The sequence below is a fragment of the Narcine bancroftii genome, chromosome 5, assembly GCF_036971445.1.
Source record: "Narcine bancroftii isolate sNarBan1 chromosome 5, sNarBan1.hap1, whole genome shotgun sequence".
Classification (NCBI taxonomy): Eukaryota; Metazoa; Chordata; class Chondrichthyes; order Torpediniformes; family Narcinidae; genus Narcine; species Narcine bancroftii.
This window is the reverse complement of record NC_091473.1, coordinates 18,559,300-18,577,373: the sequence shown is the minus strand read 5'-3', so window position 1 is coordinate 18,577,373 and position 18,074 is coordinate 18,559,300. Positions and strand designations below refer to the sequence as shown.

General features: G+C 39.7%; 1 protein-coding gene across 2 annotated transcripts in view; it reads right to left on the bottom strand.

The window, feature by feature from the left end:
- Window positions 1-520: 520 nt before the first annotated feature.
- edem1 (ER degradation enhancer, mannosidase alpha-like 1) overlaps window positions 521-18,074 on the bottom strand; it is a 58,547-nt gene continuing 40,993 nt past the window's right edge. Inside the window, exons 7-13 of one of the 2 annotated variants that reach the window (XR_011357366.1) lie at window positions 14,391-14,511; window positions 14,132-14,302; window positions 12,245-12,318; window positions 9,968-10,064; window positions 6,216-6,401; window positions 2,503-5,923; window positions 521-2,431 (exon numbers count right to left, since the gene is read on the bottom strand). Coding sequence is in view for 1 of the 2 variants with exons in the window: in XM_069936931.1 (XP_069793032.1) it covers window positions 5,834-5,923; window positions 6,216-6,401; window positions 9,968-10,064; window positions 12,245-12,318; window positions 14,132-14,302; window positions 14,391-14,511 (739 nt within the window). In the remaining variant the exon portion in view is untranslated. Of the gene's footprint in view, window positions 5,924-6,215; window positions 6,402-9,967; window positions 10,065-12,244; window positions 12,319-14,131; window positions 14,303-14,390; window positions 14,512-18,074 lie in introns of both variants that reach the window. The other variant, XM_069936931.1, reaches the window with a different exon arrangement.

The window sequence follows — 18,074 nt, the reverse complement described above, 5'->3', positions numbered from 1 at the left end:
TCTTGATCAAAGAAACAGATTTTGAGGGCAAAACACATATCAATAATCTGCCAAATCCATCCTTTTTTCCATCCATCTATCTTGTAAAATTTGCAAATTTTGGGGTCCACAGGCACATGTGCTATAAGCGATTCCGTGGATTAACAAATTGCATGCTAACGAGATTTCAATGTACTCTTAAGTTTGGTTCAACAAGTTTTATAGAACTCTAACATTACCTTGATCTTCCCACCATCTTCAACCCAGCTAGTGAAGGCCAGCACACCATATGCCTTTTTAATGCCTTTATCAACTTGCACAGCAACCTTGGAGATCAATGGACTTGGATTTTTGAATCTGTGCACTTGGTGAAAAATAGTTCAATCCTTTGACTGAGAGACGTTAACAAGTTTTGGAAATAAACTATTCAGCTGCAGGAGGGTCTACCACTTTTATTCAAATGTATTATTGAGGTTATAAGATGCAGCTGGAGTGGATATTTTGGGTCAGGCACAGGAGAGGAAATAAAGCATCAAAGAAAACAATGGCATAACATTTTTATTGATATTTGTTTGGTCCTTGGACAATTTTAATACCATCGCTTATTTCTGGGAAAATAAAATTTATACAATTTTTCTTCTATACAACAGTGTAGAGTATTGCACATTGATTTTGGTAAACATTGATAATTCTGCATCTCCTTTATATTAAACATCTTGCTTTTGAGTAAATACTATTATCTGGAAGAAAACAATGTTCAACAAACATGTTAAAAATGAGGCAGATCTTCTGTGCTTTATCATTCTCTACAACAACACTCAGCTTGGTGGGCTATGCTAAAGGTACAACAGAAATGGAAATTGGCTAAAATGTTAGAACATTAAGCAACAATATTTGGCATCATTATTGCACAAGTAGCTGAAGGGAGATTCTTCTATAATTGTGTCCAAATCAGACTTCTTCCACATAGAGCAATACAGAAGTTTCCTGATAATTGCAGTGGTTAATGAAAATGAATTGATTACATTAAAACAGCAGGCAAACTACAGGATTATCCAATTATGCCAAGATATGCACTGGGAAGGAAACAGCTAAACTTATTCCAGTAATATTAAAAGGATAAATTACACTGTAATTACGGCCATGATTTTCCAGTCTCATTTCACTTGTCTAAGAAAGACTCAAACTGAAATAAGATTCATCATCTTGGAGTTGGAGGTGAGGAGGAGGAAATCTGTCAACGCACAAGGAAAAAGTAGGAGATGGAAGCAGAGTACAAGGAAGGGATGGAGGAAGCACAGGGCAAGAGAGAAGGCATGGCAGACAAGATGATGGGATAATGAGAGGGGTGCTCAGTAAAAGAGGGAGTGGGGCAAGCAGATGGGGGGAGGTCAAAGCAGGAGAGCAAGAGGAGCAAATCAAGTGTGTTGCTTAAAGCTGTCACTTGCACATCTGGAAATGCCACAAATAAGCTAACGAAGATTTATGTATGTAAACCATGTTGGCAAGACACAGCTGCTGGGGCTCAGTTAGAAACTGTTATTTCCCGTCTGTGGTTGCAATCAGCAGTTTTGTGGCATCACCAATGTTGAACCTTACTCGTTTCATTCACTCGAGTTAACTTCCATGCTCAGGCACTGTTATGAACTGCACGAATGTTGAACCTTACTCGTTTCATTCACTCGAGTTAACTTCCATGCTCAGGCACACTGTTATGAACTGCACCAATGTTGAACCTTACTCGTTTCATTCACTCGAGTTAACTTCCATGCTCAGGCACACTGTTATGAACTGCACCAATGTTGAACCTTACTCGTTTCATTCACTCGAGTTAACTTCCATGCTCAGGCACACTGTTATGAACTGCACCAATGTTGAACCTTACTCGTTTCATTCACTCGAGTTAACTTCCATGCTCAGGCACTGTTATGAACTGCACCAATGTTGAACCTTCCTCGTTTCATTCACTCGAGTTAACTTCCATGCTCAGGCACACTGTTATGAACTGCACCACTGTTGAACCTTACTCGTTTCATTCACTCGAGTTAACTTCCATGCTCAGGCACTGTTATGAACTGCACGAATGTTGAACCTTACTCGTTTCATTCACTCGAGTTAACTTCCATGCTCAGGCACACTGTTATGAACTGCACCACTGTTGAACCTTACTCGTTTCATTCACTCGAGTTAACTTCAATGCTCAGGCACACTGTTATGAACTGCACCAATGTTGAACCTTACTCGTTTCATTCACTCGAGTTAACTTCCATGCTCAGGCACACCGTTATGAACTGCACCAATGTTGAACCTTACTCGTTTCATTCACTCGAGTTAACTTCCATGCTCAGGCACACTGTTATGAACTGCACCAATGTTGAACCTTACTCGTTTCATTCACTCGAGTTAACTTCCATGCTCAGGCACACTGTTATGAACTGCACCACTGTTGAACCTTACTCGTTTCATTCACTCGAGTTAACTTCCATGCTCAGGCACTGTTTATGAACTGCACCAATGTTGAACCTTACTCGTTTCATTCACTCGAGTTAACTTCCATGCTCAGGCACACTGTTATGAACTGCACCACTGTTGAACCTTACTCGTTTCATTCACTCGAGTTAACTTCCATGCTCAGGCACACTGTTATGAACTGCACCAATGCTTGTTCTCAAAATATTAATCTTTAGCTTTCATCAGACTTTGTTACCTTTCTCCACTCTCTTTTCCCACCTGCTTGGAAAACTCAGTAGAGGTGTGGTTGAGCACACTCAACAGGTCTGATCTCAAGTATTCACAATTTCACACATGAATTTTCCAATGACAGAAGAGAGAATATGCATGTGCACATATGCTCAACAAGAAATAGGCTGCATGTGTAATTTAAACATAATTCAAAGACAATGAAAATCAGAAAATAGCTTGAAGAGAGGGAACTTGGGAAATGTATAATATCTTAAAAAAAGAGCACTGGTCAGGACTCAGGACATTGCGACCGCGGGACCAACATGGCAAGAGGAGTGAAGGGCTTGGGAGCGCGGGGTGTGTGTGGGGAATCAGCTGAGGTGTCCTTTAAAAAGAGTGCTGTGGTCGGGACTCAGGACATTTGTAACCTCAGGATCGTCATGGCAAGAGGAGGAGTGAAAAGCTTAGGAGCATGGCGTTTGCAGGGAACCATCTGTGGTGAGTGTTTTTTTTTGAAAGAACATGGAGGGCAACTGAAGGGTTAAAAGGAGTGTAATTTGTGAGAGTGTGTTCTTGAGATAATTACCAGGGACAAATAAAAGGTGGGGTAGATAAAGAGTGGCCAGTGGAGAGCCGCCAAAAATGTCTCAGGGTAGGAGTGGGACTAAGAGGCTTTGACAACAGAGGCTGAGGAAGAACTTGCTTCCAAGAAGGTATTTGATTTTAAGGTAGGAAGGGTTAATGGAGAGATTTATGGCAGTGGAATGCTGAGTGCAGCATGTGGAAAATCTGGGGCAGCATTATTGTCCCTGGTAACTACACCTGCATGGGGTGTATCCAGCTGCAGCTCCTGGGAGACTGTGTTAGGAAGCTGGAGCTGGATGAACTCTGGATCATTTGGGAGGCAGTGATAGAGGGGAGGCTTCAGGGAGACAGTCACCCCTAAAAGGCAGAAGAGGAACTGGATGACTGTAAGGAGAGGCAGACAGTGCAGAGCACACCTGTGGCCATTCCCCTCAACAAGTATACTGTTAGATACTGTCGGGAGGAACAATCTTCCAGGGACAAGGTGGTCACATCTCTGGCACAAAGGCTGGCCCCCTTGGCTCAGAAGGGAAGGGGGAGGAGAACAATGGTAATTGGGGACATTGATAAGGAGATTATATAGGTTATGTGAATGAGATAGAGACTCTCAGATGGAATGTTGCCTCCAGGTGCCAGGCTCAGGGATGCCTCTGATCAAGTTCATAGCATTCTGGAGGGGATGAGTGAGCAGCCAGATGTCGTGGACCACATGTGGACCAATGACATTGATAGGAGTAGGGATGAGGTCCTGAAGAGGGAATATAGGGAGTTAGGAAAGAAGTTAAAAAGCAGGACCTCAAGGGTGGTAATCTCTGGATTACTGTCTGTGCCATGGACCAGAGAGGGTAGGAACAGGAAGTTGTGGCAGATGATTACATAGCTAAAGAGTTAATGCAAGGGGCAGGGGTTCAGATTTCTAGATCACTGGGATCTCTTCTGGGGAATGTTTGACCTGTAGAAAAAGGCAAGGCTACACCTGAACTGGAAGGGGACCAATATCCTGGTGGGTAGGTTTACTAGAGCTGTTGGGGAGAGTTTAAACTAGTTTGGTAGGAGGGTGGAAATCAGAATGTGAGGGCAAAGATTAGGGTAGAAGGATAAAAGCATGATGCTATGTGCCCTGAGTTGGTGAGGAAGGACAGGCAGGGGACAAGACGTAAAGGTAGCCAGTTAGAGGGGTTGAAATGTGTCTATTTCTGAATCCCTGCTGTGACAAATATAGGAGAGGTGAGGCTTCCCTTATTCACATGCTTTAGATGTGTCCTAGCCTCGAAATAGACTAGAGGGCCATTTTTCAAACCTTATCCCTAATCCTCAATTTCAATCTAGAACTAAACCTTTGCGGTACCACTGGAGAAGACGACATTCGTTTAACTCCAATCAAATGTCCCACTCTATCCTTCACCTCTCTTTTGGCCAGATGTGCCGCATTATTAAGATGAAGGATGCTGGCATGCCCGCAAACACTCGGTGGCGGAAAGGCATTATATCCTGTCTAAATCTTGAAAAGATCTGTTACTCAGTTTGCATCTCCTTTCCTGAATCATTTTCAGACTCTCTAGTTAAACTAAGGACTGATTCTTCACTTGCTTTTAGTCTTTTGTTTCTTTATTGAATCCCATCACTTATCATTTGCCAAAAGTTTGAGTAAGTTTCAAATAGCAAATGTTATCAAAATAAAACCCGACTATTTTAAATTGGCCTTCTGAGGGAATCACTCTGAAACATGAGAGGAGGAATTGTTAGAATGCTGGTTTAATCAAATTTCAGAGTTCTTAAACTGATTGACATGCTTTGTGTCAAGTTGTGACAAGCAGTAATGTCTCAGCTGCTTTTACATGTACAAACAAGATGCAGATCATCCACAAAAATAAACCATGATGTGGTTAACAAATGTGAATATGGCACACTTTGGTATAAACAGAGTCAGGAATCCAACCATATCAAGCACTGTGAACACACATTAGAGAGCTCACGAACATCAACGTAGTCTGATGACCAGACAGATATCGCACTAGATATGTTCGTTAAATGCAATGATAGTTTGAAGGCACACAAGCCAAATCCAAAGTTGTACCTTTTTGCTACAGACACTCCCAACACTTTGACTCACCAACTCAAGAATGTATTAATGCTCTTTCATAATCCTTCATAGCATTGCTTGATCCTTACACTAAAGTGAAGCATACATATCAGTATTAATTTAGTTATCACGATGTTCTCAAACTTTCTTCTTTCACATAGTTGCACATTTAAAACTGGGCAATTACAAAAGTGGATTTAAGCAAATATCTGGCACAATTCTGACATTTTATTTTTTCTAGATGAGCATTGCAAATGATTAATCCTCTGCCTTCATAGAAGACATTGTGTGTCAAAAACCCACCTATTTTAACAAAAATATTTTATTCCTTGATTGAAACAAGGTGCAGACGTAATATCATTATTGTGGAGATGAAATTACATGTCCTAGAAATGTTTTCAGATAAGTTGTAAAAATCTTAATAAATAAATGCTAAACCTTTGTACACATAGTTAAAAGTTGCATAGATGAAGGTTAAGTCCCTGCATTCGAGATGAAGTCTGTTCAAAGAAGTCCCACCATCTGGTCAATCTGTTGCATGTAAACTCCTTTCAAGGGCAGCGCATATCTCCGCTCACTGGGAACTCTGCTGCACTGTGGAAGCATTTTCAAAGCAAGCAGTTTTTACTATAGCAAAATACAAAGGGGAAAAAATATTTTGGAAGAGGGTCATTGACCTCAACCACAGTAACAAGAGACTCAGATGAAACAGCTGCATTTTTGTTGAAATTGCAAGAAGATAATTATTCTCCAATTCAAATGGACACATCAAATGATGGACAATTAGGTGCAAGGTGGGAGAGGAGTGAGTGATAAATTACAACACATTCCAATTTCAATATTGTTCAGTACATAGAAAAAATATTTTAAATCACAAATTACTTACATTGATGCTGGAATTCGCAGGTCTGTGGTCCAGCACAGAAGAGTAATCTATAGGGCCCTCTTCTTTTGAGAGGATATCTTCCCAAGGTTTTTCTCTGAAAAGTTTATCTATTGGCAAAATATGGCCTTCTGTTGTAAAAAGGTATTTGCTCCCTGATCTGTGGAGTGGGTTGTCTTCATCAAATAGCTGATCATTCATTCAAAACAAAGACAAGATGAAAAGTTAGACCAGCCCAATGAGCCTCCCCCACTGTTTAATTATGAGCTGATCCATTTTCCCCCAAATCGGCCCCACTGCCCAGCCTTCTCTCTATAACCTTTCATCTGACCAATTGGCATCACTGCAGCAAAGCAGTCTCCTTTAAACAGATATATTTAGAAACAACTCAAGTAACAGCTTCAAATATATACCGTGCATCATTAATATACAAGGCATCAAAAGTAAAATGATTTAATTAAGCTTCTCAATTCAAGGAAGAACTTTCAGATTGAGCTTCCGAACACGAACATAGATCCAGCTATGGAAAGGAGTTGTTGGGTAATGAAAGCCAAATAAATTAGTTTGATGAATTTTATTTTTCTAATATTTAAAATGACAGATAACATTTAAAGCTTCACAACCTATACTTCATGAAAAATGGAAACTTCGTTTGTGTCTTTATAAAACCCTTATCAAGAGGTCACAAATGTTAATGATCAAGTGGAAATGGCATCCTGAATAAAGGGATTGTGAACCCAGATTTAGTCCAGTGCTGGCTGTGCAAAACTTATTTTTACCTTTTGTATGCTACAGAGTGATAATTTATTTAGACATGCATGACTTGATGACAATGAACCATAATCGATTTTCATATGGTAAGAAATTATAATATTTGTTATAATGTACTGACACATTTGTTTCGAAGGTCAACAAATAATGCTGTAAATAGCAACAATGGAAGAAATTTCCAGTAGACATTCAACAATATTTCACACAATAAATTGTTCATGAAGATTGAATTGGAAACAACCTGTTATTTTATATAAGGAGTTAGTTATTTTGAAATAGAGGCATGCATTGATATCAACACAATCAATATTTTAAATCTTAAGGGAGTCAAGAAATATGGGATTAAGAGCAAGAAAAGGTCATCGAGGTAAAAGATCATCCATTATCAAACTGAATGGCAGAATAGCAAAATACAAAGGGGAAAATGGACTATTTTGTTCCTTTTTTAAAAGGATCCAATGTTGCATGACATACAACTTAGAACCATAGAACACTACAACACAGAAACAGGCCCCTTCCGCCCTTCCAGTTTGTGCCAAACCATTTTTCTTTTGCCTAGTCCCACTGACCTGCACCCAGACCATACCCTCCATACCTCTCCCATCCATGTACCTGTTCAAATTTTTCTCAAATGTTAAAATTGAGCCTTTACTCTTCACTTCAGCTGGCAGCTCATTCCAAACCCCCACCACTCTCTGTGTGAAGATGTTTTCCCCTAGTGTTTCCCCTAAACTTTTCCCCTTTCACCCTGAACCCATGTCCTCAGGTTTGTATCTCACCTACCCTCAGTGGAAAAAGCCTATCTACATTTACTCTATTCCCCTCATAATTTCAAATCTCCCCTCATTCTTCTATGCTCCAGAGAATAAAGTCTAACCTGTTTCACCTTTCCCTGTAACTCAGTTCCTGAAGTCTGGGCAACATCCTACTAAATCTTCTCTGCACTCTATCTTATTGATATCTTTCTTATAGCTAGGTGACCAAAACTGCATACAGTATTCCAAATGTGGCCTCACCAATGTCTCATTAACCTTACCTTAACATTCCAACTCCTATACTCAATACTTTGATTTATGAAGGCCAATATTCCAAAAATATCTTTACAACCCTATCAACCTGTGATGCCACAGGGAATTATGTATCTGTATTCCCAGACTCCTCTGTTCTACTGCACCCTTCAGTGCCCTCCCATTTACCATGTATGCCGTTTCTTGATTTGTTCTTCCAAAATGCAACACCTTACACTTCTATGAATTAAATTCCATCTGCCACTTTTCATCCCATTTTTTCAGCTGGTCCAGATCCCTCTACAAGCTTTGAAAACCTACTTTGCTGTCCACACCTCGATTCTTGGTGTCATCTACAAACTTGCTGATCTAATTTACCACATTATCATCCAGATCATTGACCTAGATAACGAACAACAATGGTCCCCGTACCAATTCCTGAGGCATACAACTAGTCACAAGTGTCCAGTCTGAGAAGCAATCATCCACCACTACTCACTGGTTTCTCCCATCCAGCCATTTTGTTACTTCAGTTTATTACTTCACCATGAATACCGATCGTCTGAACCTTCTTGACTAATCTCCAAGTTGGACCTTGTCAAAGGCCTTGCTATTGTCCATGTAGACAATGTCTAGCCTTTCCTGATAACCTCTTTGGAAAAACTCTTCAAGATGGGTTAAACATGACCTACCACATATAAAGCCATGTTGACTATCCCTAATCACTCCTTGGCTATCAAAATGCTTGTATGTCTAATCTCTTAGAACACCTTCCAATAATTTACCTACTACAATATACCAACACACACATATATACACAAACACACATATACACACACACACATATATCTTCTTTGGCTTGGCTTCGCGGACGAAGATTTATGGAGGAGGTAAAAAGTCCACGTCAGCTGCAGGCTCGTTTGTGGCTGACAAGTCCGATGCAGGACAGGCAGACGCGCGCGCACACACACACACACACACACACACACACACACACACACACACACACACACACACACACACACACACATACACACACATACACACACATACACACACATACACACACATATATATATATATATAAAAACACACGCACATACATATTATAGACTTCTATTACATATGTGTACTGTATATAAGTTTGATGTATACTGTGTACCATCATACAGCTGGCAGCGCAATCACTTTGTTTTGGCTTTTGAGCCATTGTGTCGAATGCATGATGCGTGATGCTTCCACTAACACCTGCCAAAGTGGGTCTCGGAGTAAACTTTAAAATTTTTATTAAGCCCTTGCAGTGACCTTGGATGTATCTGAGATCAGACGGTTCTCAATAGGGCGTACACTTGTAGTTGGTCAGAGAGCTACTTCACACAAAGGATAGAGATAGGACTCCTTCACAAGAACAGTCTCATTTTTTAAAATCCACACATAGCTTTGGTGATTTTGCTTATAGTTATGCATCCAAACTAGAGTCCTGTTAATCACACACATGAATTACATTCCACAAACTCAAGATTCCATTTCTATTTCACCTGAACACATCATGCCTTCGATATGCTTGAGCCAATATTTTCTATAAGAAATTACAATGACCTCTTTAACAGTTCAGATTTTGAAAGAAAACTTATCACATTGCAATTACAATTAACAGCGTCATTCACAGAGTAGTTATTTCTGGGTTACATACCATGCTTCAATTGCCCTTGACAGTTGTGCAAACAATAACATTGTTGAATGACCCAACACTACAATATGTCCATTATACCTGAGGCTGACTGTTTAAAATTATAATCAGTTCTACTCTACCCTTTTTCCATGGTCCCAGAATTTATTTTTAATTCTATTACTTATCCACTACCTTAAAAAATTATCTTTGAATTTGTTTTCACCAGCCTCATCCAGATAATAACTTGCTCCATGAAACAAGCTTTTTTAAAAAAGTATTAAAAAATGTTTACAGAAGTGACATACCAAATATAAATATTTACATGTCTCACTGAGAAAGAAGCTCTCCATTCGGTCTTCCTTCGACTTGTCTATCACATGATGAAGTGTAGCATAACCACATCTGTTTCCAAATAGAACAGCCAACAATAACTTAAGTGCCACAAAATGTCATAGAATAGGTTCGAATTGCAGTGAATCAGAATTACTGCTTCTTGGTATATTTTTTAATCCTCTGCAAGCATAACAATCAAAAGAATGGAAATCAAACTGCAGGTTTGATTTCAAACTAAAATAAAAAGAAATTGCCAGGGAAGAAAAAAAACACACCAGGCAGCACCCATAGGGAAAAATAGCCCAAGTTACTGGTGAAGGCAGCTTAGTCAAAATTATTCATTGCCACAAACTTGGACATGTTGTGGCAGCTTGAGTAGATTTTTATAAAGCAATGTAAAAACTAAATGATATATAATTGATGCCAGGAAAATCACCAGGTGCAGGAGGAATCAGGAAGTCCTTCTGATGAAAGGAAATCCATTAAAAAAGAATCCCCAATGATACAAACCCTGAACTGGATTGAGATTAAGCTCCTTAGAAGAGTAACCCCAAAAAAAACTGGCAAATGATCAATACTGATTGAGAAACGAGAACTGGGTGTATAGGAATAACAAAAAAATCCTGAAGAATAGAAGATTAAATAATAGTTACCAAGGAATTGCAGAAAGTAAATATGTTCCAACAAGTTTAAACAAATGTCAAAAATGAATTAAGCCTCCTGTACAGCAGTGCACAAAGTTTTCATACACAAGAAGCTTTAAGGTTACAATATATTGCAAGGAACTAAATATGGGTGATTTAATAGTGAAGGGGGGTAGAGATGGAATATGCAATGCACATGGATAAAATACAAAAGATTCATGATGAAATTTCAATTATTCTGAAAAGAAAATCGCTCCTCTAAATTAATGCAGTTTCTCTCACTCATTAATGCATTCAAAGTTCCAAATTAAATATCTGAGTAAAAATTAAACCTCTGAATAATATTGATGCTAAATCTGAAACCAGCAGTGATGTGAGATTATAACAAATAACCAATCTTATACCACCAAAATATAATTCTGAACCTCCGTGGATGGTCTTAATCTCATTACACTAACAATTTATTAGTTGCATAGTTTGACAGGTGTTTGGAGAGAGGACATGCTTCAGACAAGGCAAAAGAAAATGACGATTTGTAACTTGATTTTGCAGTCAAGAGGCACGAGACATTAATTTTAATTGCAAGTGGTTGATACTAACCACGTTAACTGTTAATTTGTTTAACTAATACACATGAGAAATCAGAAAAAGAGAAAAATGTTGGAAATATTCAGAAGATGCGACATCATTGGAGAGGGAACAATGCAGCAATGGAAGTCAATAATCTTTTAACAGAGCCTGAAATAGTTGGAGATGCAGTAGAATTTGTGCAACAATGAAACTATTAAAAATAGGGAAAAGGCAGAAGATGAAATGATCACTGGTGCTTCATTCTGAACCATACCACTTCTTCCAGATTGGTCCCAAGCACTGTTTATGTTGGCTGCACACAGAAAAGCTAATTGACAGCCAATAAGACCCCACCAGCACCCCTCTCCACCTGCACCCTCCCAACTCCCCCCCCCCCCCCCCCACCCAGGGTCATAAGTGATAATGCTGTTGGTGAAAATAAATGTATGTGCTGACATTCCAAAGTCTTCATTACTTGAAAAGCAAGCACCTAACATGAGGGAGTGAAACATGAAAGTCTGCAGACTCTGTGATTGTAGTGAAAACATAAAAATGCTGGAGGTACGAAGAGAACCTTGAAGGAGTGCTCAGACCTGAAATGTTGGTTATGTATTTTAACCTCCAATGGACATTACATGACATGCTGGGTTCCTCCAGCATTTTTGAGTTTTTAACCTAACAAAAAGGACTGTGCAACTCTGTTCTACTTTTTCCTTTCCTATTTTCTAATCATTCCCATTTACTCCCCACTTCACTCAACCCTATACATCTAAATTTCTCAGGCTCATTAAGCTAATGCAGAAAGTACCACAGGAGTTTATTTTCTATCAAATGCAATTCAACAAATCAAAACATTTACATTTGCCACTGTTCTGTGCAGTCATTCAAAAGCTAATAATACTAATGCAGCAATCTTACTCTCATGCATCTTTTAAAAGCAATCATCTTCAATACTTGATTTTTAACATTTTACCAAAAAAAATCCATAAATGAACAATTACCTAGATACACTATGAATTATATTCCAACACTGACCTGACTTTAGTATACTTCTCCAGACTTTGAAGGATATCCATTCCTACATGCAAGTAAAAAGGGTTTTTTGTTGCCTGGAATCAAAACAAAAACAATAGAACAATCAAAGAGATCAAATCAATTAATGCTGTTTCTTCAAAGTGCAAATTCAACTGCAGTATTTTTTTTTAAAAATGGTTATAATCTGTTTCCTGGAAAATAAATGGTTCGTTGCCAGACAGAAACACTTCAAAGTTCCACGGAGACAACCAATAACTGTTACCAGGCTACACCAAGCTGAATGATCTCAATCAAATCAATGGGGACTGCACACAAGAATTGCTGGAAAAACTCAGGAGGTCAGACAGCGTCCATGGATAGAAATGGTCAATCAACATTTTGGGTCTGGACCCTTTATCAAGGCTAAGACAAAGGTGAAATCACGTATCTAAAACAATTATACTGCAATCGAGTTAATTCCATGTTTTGGGGTCAAGGAAAGCACCTGGAATGGTTCTGCATCATGAATCCAAGTTTTGTGAAGCACACGAAAAAAATGGAAGTTGTTAACATTTGTTTCCTAATTTTAGAACCTAAAAGTCGCCATATTTCAAATCTACAGTAACATGGGATCAGTTGAAGCAAATTACAACATGGATTAGAAATTACAAAGATTAATACAGTGAATTTTGGACTGAGAGAGAGCACCATCCTCCAAAGGATACCAATCCATGCCATGCAGAATATTCTACGTCTGACAACACAGATCATTGGTAAGCGCTTCCTGCAAAGGATTGGGCTATGACTTTGCCTGACTTACCAAAAGTTCAATTTATGGAATCCACTTGGGAACTTCTTGAATATACACTTTACAACTTAACACTGATCCGACTTCTTGTCCTGATTATAGCTTGATATCAAATATAATTTTGTTGGTATAGCTTATTAAGAGATTGTAACAACAGTTTTTCACGTCCAAGCTGTTATTATTATTCACCTCTTCTGAAGCTGGCAGAAGCTTAAGTTTCATTAGAAACTACATTAAGACAAGAAAATCTAAAAATGGGCCTATTGCAGGTCAATGGATCCATACGTGGACCAGTTTGGCCACAGGACCCATTTCCAGTGTCCAACAGGTCGAGTACCCTGAAATGCTTGGGACCATAAGTTTTGCTGATTTGGGGTTTTTGTGGATTTTGGAACAATGGAACTAAGCAGCTCAGTAGCATCAGCAGAAAACCTGTATCAGTGGTTAAACAGCAACAATAAACAACTGCAGGCTTTTTGAGTGTCGACAGGACGCCACAAGTAAAAAATTCACAAGAAGTAATGTTTAGTACTACTGCACTTAGCAAAAAAAAACTTGATCTCTGCTTACAAAAGAAGACCACCACTGCCACTGGTCCCTAACACCTCCCCACCACCGCTGCCTGTCCCCAACCCTGCAGCCGATGCTGAAGACTTGGACCCAGCTCCATTTGGCACCTTCCCCGCCAGAAGCAAAGATTTCCTTTTTTTAACTGTTACTGTAATCAAACAGGCACCAACAGAGCAACAAAGCCACACATGGGAAAGTCAGGTGCTGAAATTTTTCCTTTTGTGACATCATATTGGTGCTTAAAAAAAAAATTGTTCTTTGGGTAAGGGGTACTTGACCTGTATAACTATTATTCTACAATATGATTGCCCACAGTTCCACTTGCCTTTAAAGAAATGTTGTGCTATATGCATATTTCACATATTGTTCTAAATTTAAAATGAAATCCAAATGCTTCTCTGTATTATACTCTATGAAGCAATATTTTACATGCACAATTTATCATTATCCTAGGGATTAAAGGGCATTTGAATAGATAGGATCAACAGAAATCTGGTTGATCAGTACAAAATATATTACTGTTATCATACCTGATACAGTAGGTAAGTAGATTCAACTAATTCAGGTCTTAATGGGTAAAACATCACATCAGGTGCTTGAAGCTGCCAGTTATAGCGTTCTGGAAGAGCCCCATATCGTTTCCATATAGCATAATAGAAGGCATGAAGGCAAATTGCATCTTCTACATCACCTGTTAAAACCTAAATATATTTTTATGCTTTAAAATAACATATTTGGAAAGATTACAAAAGGTTTACAAAGTGACCATTTTAACATCCATGTACATACCTGAAGACCAGGGAAAAATGCCTGTAGTGAATCAATCCAGGTATTCATTAGTTGGCCATTCAACATATTCACATTAACATAAAGTGGAGGGTCTCCTTCTCCTTCATTACAAGCTTCTCGCCTACAGATAACAAAGAATCAGTCCAAATTTAAAAACTACAATTTATCAGTTGACAAACTCAAAATGGAAAAGGCTCCAGTATTAATTCATATTTGTATCATTGTACAAAGAAGAATGACAATATAATCAAGATATTAGCACACAAAATGACACAAGCTCATCAGATTGTGAGAGATGGGAAAATTGATCTAAAATTATGAACATGGAAGAAAATAAAGTTCATCAGTAAAATGGCTGTAACCAGTTCAAACAGGATAAGCTTGGGGCTTAGGATGCAGGAAAGCAGAGTCAGCACGATTAACATAAGAATCTTCTAGTCTTTGTGACAAGACCATAGGACTAAGATAAGGAATGGTAAGGTACAATAGAATGTAGGAAGTGAGGTAGTCTGGATCAGATAAGGGTCTCCTAGCCCTGGACAGAAGTACCAAGTCATACATTTCTAATTAGCTAACCATACACAGATTTATACATATGAAATTAGCCAACCCTAGACAGGATGAGTCAACTTTGCATATCAAGAGACTGTAGCCCAGAGAATCAGGAAGGTGTGAATAAAGACAATGACATGATGGGGCACCCACAGGATACCCCCTGGTCCTCCAAGTGTACTGAAACTGCACGTAGGCAGGAAGGATTACCTATGCCAAACCCATCCAGGGGGGCAGAAGAATGTAAGGGGGAGGGCATTCTGATACTGAAATTGACTGTATAAAAGTTGGGTGAGCCCCAGTATGTGTGTGTATTCCCAGGGTAAGGGGAAGCACCCAACTTTGCATTGTTGTAGTAATAAATGTTCTTTGTTCTCAATTTTTGTCTCGAGCAATTTCTTTAAAGGTACTTTAATTCCTAACAAATGGGGGTTCGTCCGGGATCACACTCCCTCCACTGACAGAGTACCCCGACGACGAGAGTAGGTGCACCCCGGCTGATTCAGCTGGACTCACGGGCGACGGGTGGCTGGTCAGTGGAAGAAGCGAGTGATATCCGAGAAGAGGCATTGAGAACAAACGGCGGAAGGACGCGCGCTAGAGCAGTACTGCCAGAACTCGGTAAGAGTATTTTACTTGTTCCTAAGCATGGGAATAGCGGGCAGTAGAGATGAGAGTCCTGACACAGGACGTGACCACCAGATAGCTACGTACAGCCCGCTTGGGTTGATGTTATCTGAGTGGGGCACAGGAAAGACCCGTGGTAAAGAGAAACTGACGACGGTCAGGTATTTTACTTGTTTCTAAGCATGGGAATAGCGGGCAGTAAAGATGAGAGTCCTGACACAGGACGTGACCACCAGATAGCTACGTACAGCCCGCTTGGGTTGATGTTATCTGAGTGGGGCACAGGAAAGACCCGTGGTAAAGACAAACTGACGATGGTCAGGTATTGTTGTAATGAATGGGTTAAATACCCGGTTAAAGGGAGCTCCGTGTACTGGCCAAAATTCGGATCCGAGGATGAATGGATGTGTAAAGCTTTGAACCTATGGCTCTATCAAAACCAGAAAGACAATGTTGAGAGCAGGGAATATGCAGCCTGCTGGCTCAAGGGATCCATTGAACAGCTGGTTTTGAATGAGAAAGAATTCAGGGATAAGAGAGAGGAGGAACCTCTTGTCCCTGAATCACAGGGTTGGGATGTGTTACATTCCCTCCCTCCACCTTATGTTCCTCCTATGCCAGCTCCTATCTTTCCTTCCCCTCCTATGACCTACCCTTCTGCACCTTCCCCACCTCCCCCACCACTAGAGAAGAGAGAAGAGAGCAGGAGTGGTATGATAACTTGCTCACAAAGCACTCGATTACCACCTCTGTTGGCAGGAGAGAGAGGTAACTTTAATTCAGAACAGCGTGAGACTCTTCAGGAAGAAAGGGCAGAACCCTTTGATTCATTTCCCAGGGAGCAGGAACCCAGACCTAATAAGCCAGAAACCAATTGGATGAGACCACTGCGGGAAGTTCCCATGGGAGAGGGTCTCGGTTTCGTAAATGTGCCCCTGACCAGTACTGAAGTGCGTAACTTTAAGAAAGAACTGACCTCCCTGATAGAAGATCCCCAGGGATGTGCCGAACAGTTGGACCAATTTTTGGGACCAAATATATATACAATATGGGGGTCTCGACATAGAATCCCCAGCAGGGGAACAATTGATACTAACAGGTTTTGTTACCAACTCAGCCCCAGACATTAGGAGAAAATTACAAAAGACAGAAAATTGGCATGAGCAGGGAATAACCCAGCTTCTACAGATCACACAAAAAGCATTTGTCCAGACATCTGAGGATAAGCAGAAAGCAAAGGCTAACATTTTGATGCAAGCAGTTAAAGGAATAGTAGATGAGTAACATGGAAAAGGCAGGGACTGTGTGCCAGCTCCTGAATGTTGGGAGAAGTGCAGGGAGTGGGAGAGTAGAGACCAGAGATAATTTCATAAATCATGACTTCCCACTTCAGTCACTGACCAATATTGATTAAAATTCATGCTAAAAATTAAATGTCATAAATGATCGTTTTTCAATACTGTAGAATTAGCGAATTTAACTACCAGTTAATTCCAATTTATGAAATAAATTGTATTTAAATGTGATTTTGCACAGGGAGTGCCTGAGAGTTGAGTGATGTTATAACATTTGCAGGGAGAAATGTTTGCGCAAATAGGGTGAGTTCTATACATCTTAACTTTAAGTGTATGTGAGATAAAGAAAGGATCTGATGTGTAAAGTGGCTGGATCAGCCAGTTGAAGGGGGAGTGTGCATGTCCCTTTAAGTTCACTGTGGCACTTGAAGTTGAGGCTTCGGGCTCTTGTCTTGCAGTTAGAGGTATTTCTTCTACACATTCAGCAGTCAAGGTCCGTGAGTTTAAAGATCACCCACCTCTGGAGAATAAAGATACCTCTGGGGATTCCTATAAGTTTAATCATTCATTTCTCTGGTACATTTTCCTCCGGAGTGAAATTAATGCCTCAGCACAATTTCTCTGTATTGCCGCTGTTATTTAATTCATGATAACTTTCCCCCATTCATCAGGTTTATATTTAAATCCGGTAGTGCGGAAGTTACATTGTAAATGATCACGGAGGTAAACCCTGCGCGAGTGGATTCAGCTTAATGGAGAAATAAACCTGCGAACTGGTCTATGGTGGTGTGTGAGTACTGCAATAGGTGGAATATGATTTAAATTGGTGGCATCGTTCAGAACAATTGGGCGCATAAGAATAATAATATCATTAAGAACTCACAGATCTTGTACCAGATGCTATTCAGTACATCTTGACTTAAGGACTGGAGAAATTGGCATGTTAGAATGAAATTGGCATGGCACCAATATTTCTTGATTCACTAATGACTCCACAAGCTCCAGGATTCATGCAGCAGAACTTTTAAGTGGAATATAATAGAAACTAGCCTGTACTTAAATGATTGTGTGTGCAATCTTCATAAGAACATCTTTTAACTTTTTTTGGTGCCTGTTTTACAGACTGTTTTAAATAAGGCCAGCTCCTGTGAGCTGTGGCACAAGGCATTTTACTTAAGGCAGAACTAAAGGTTGAATATGTTTCAAGTTC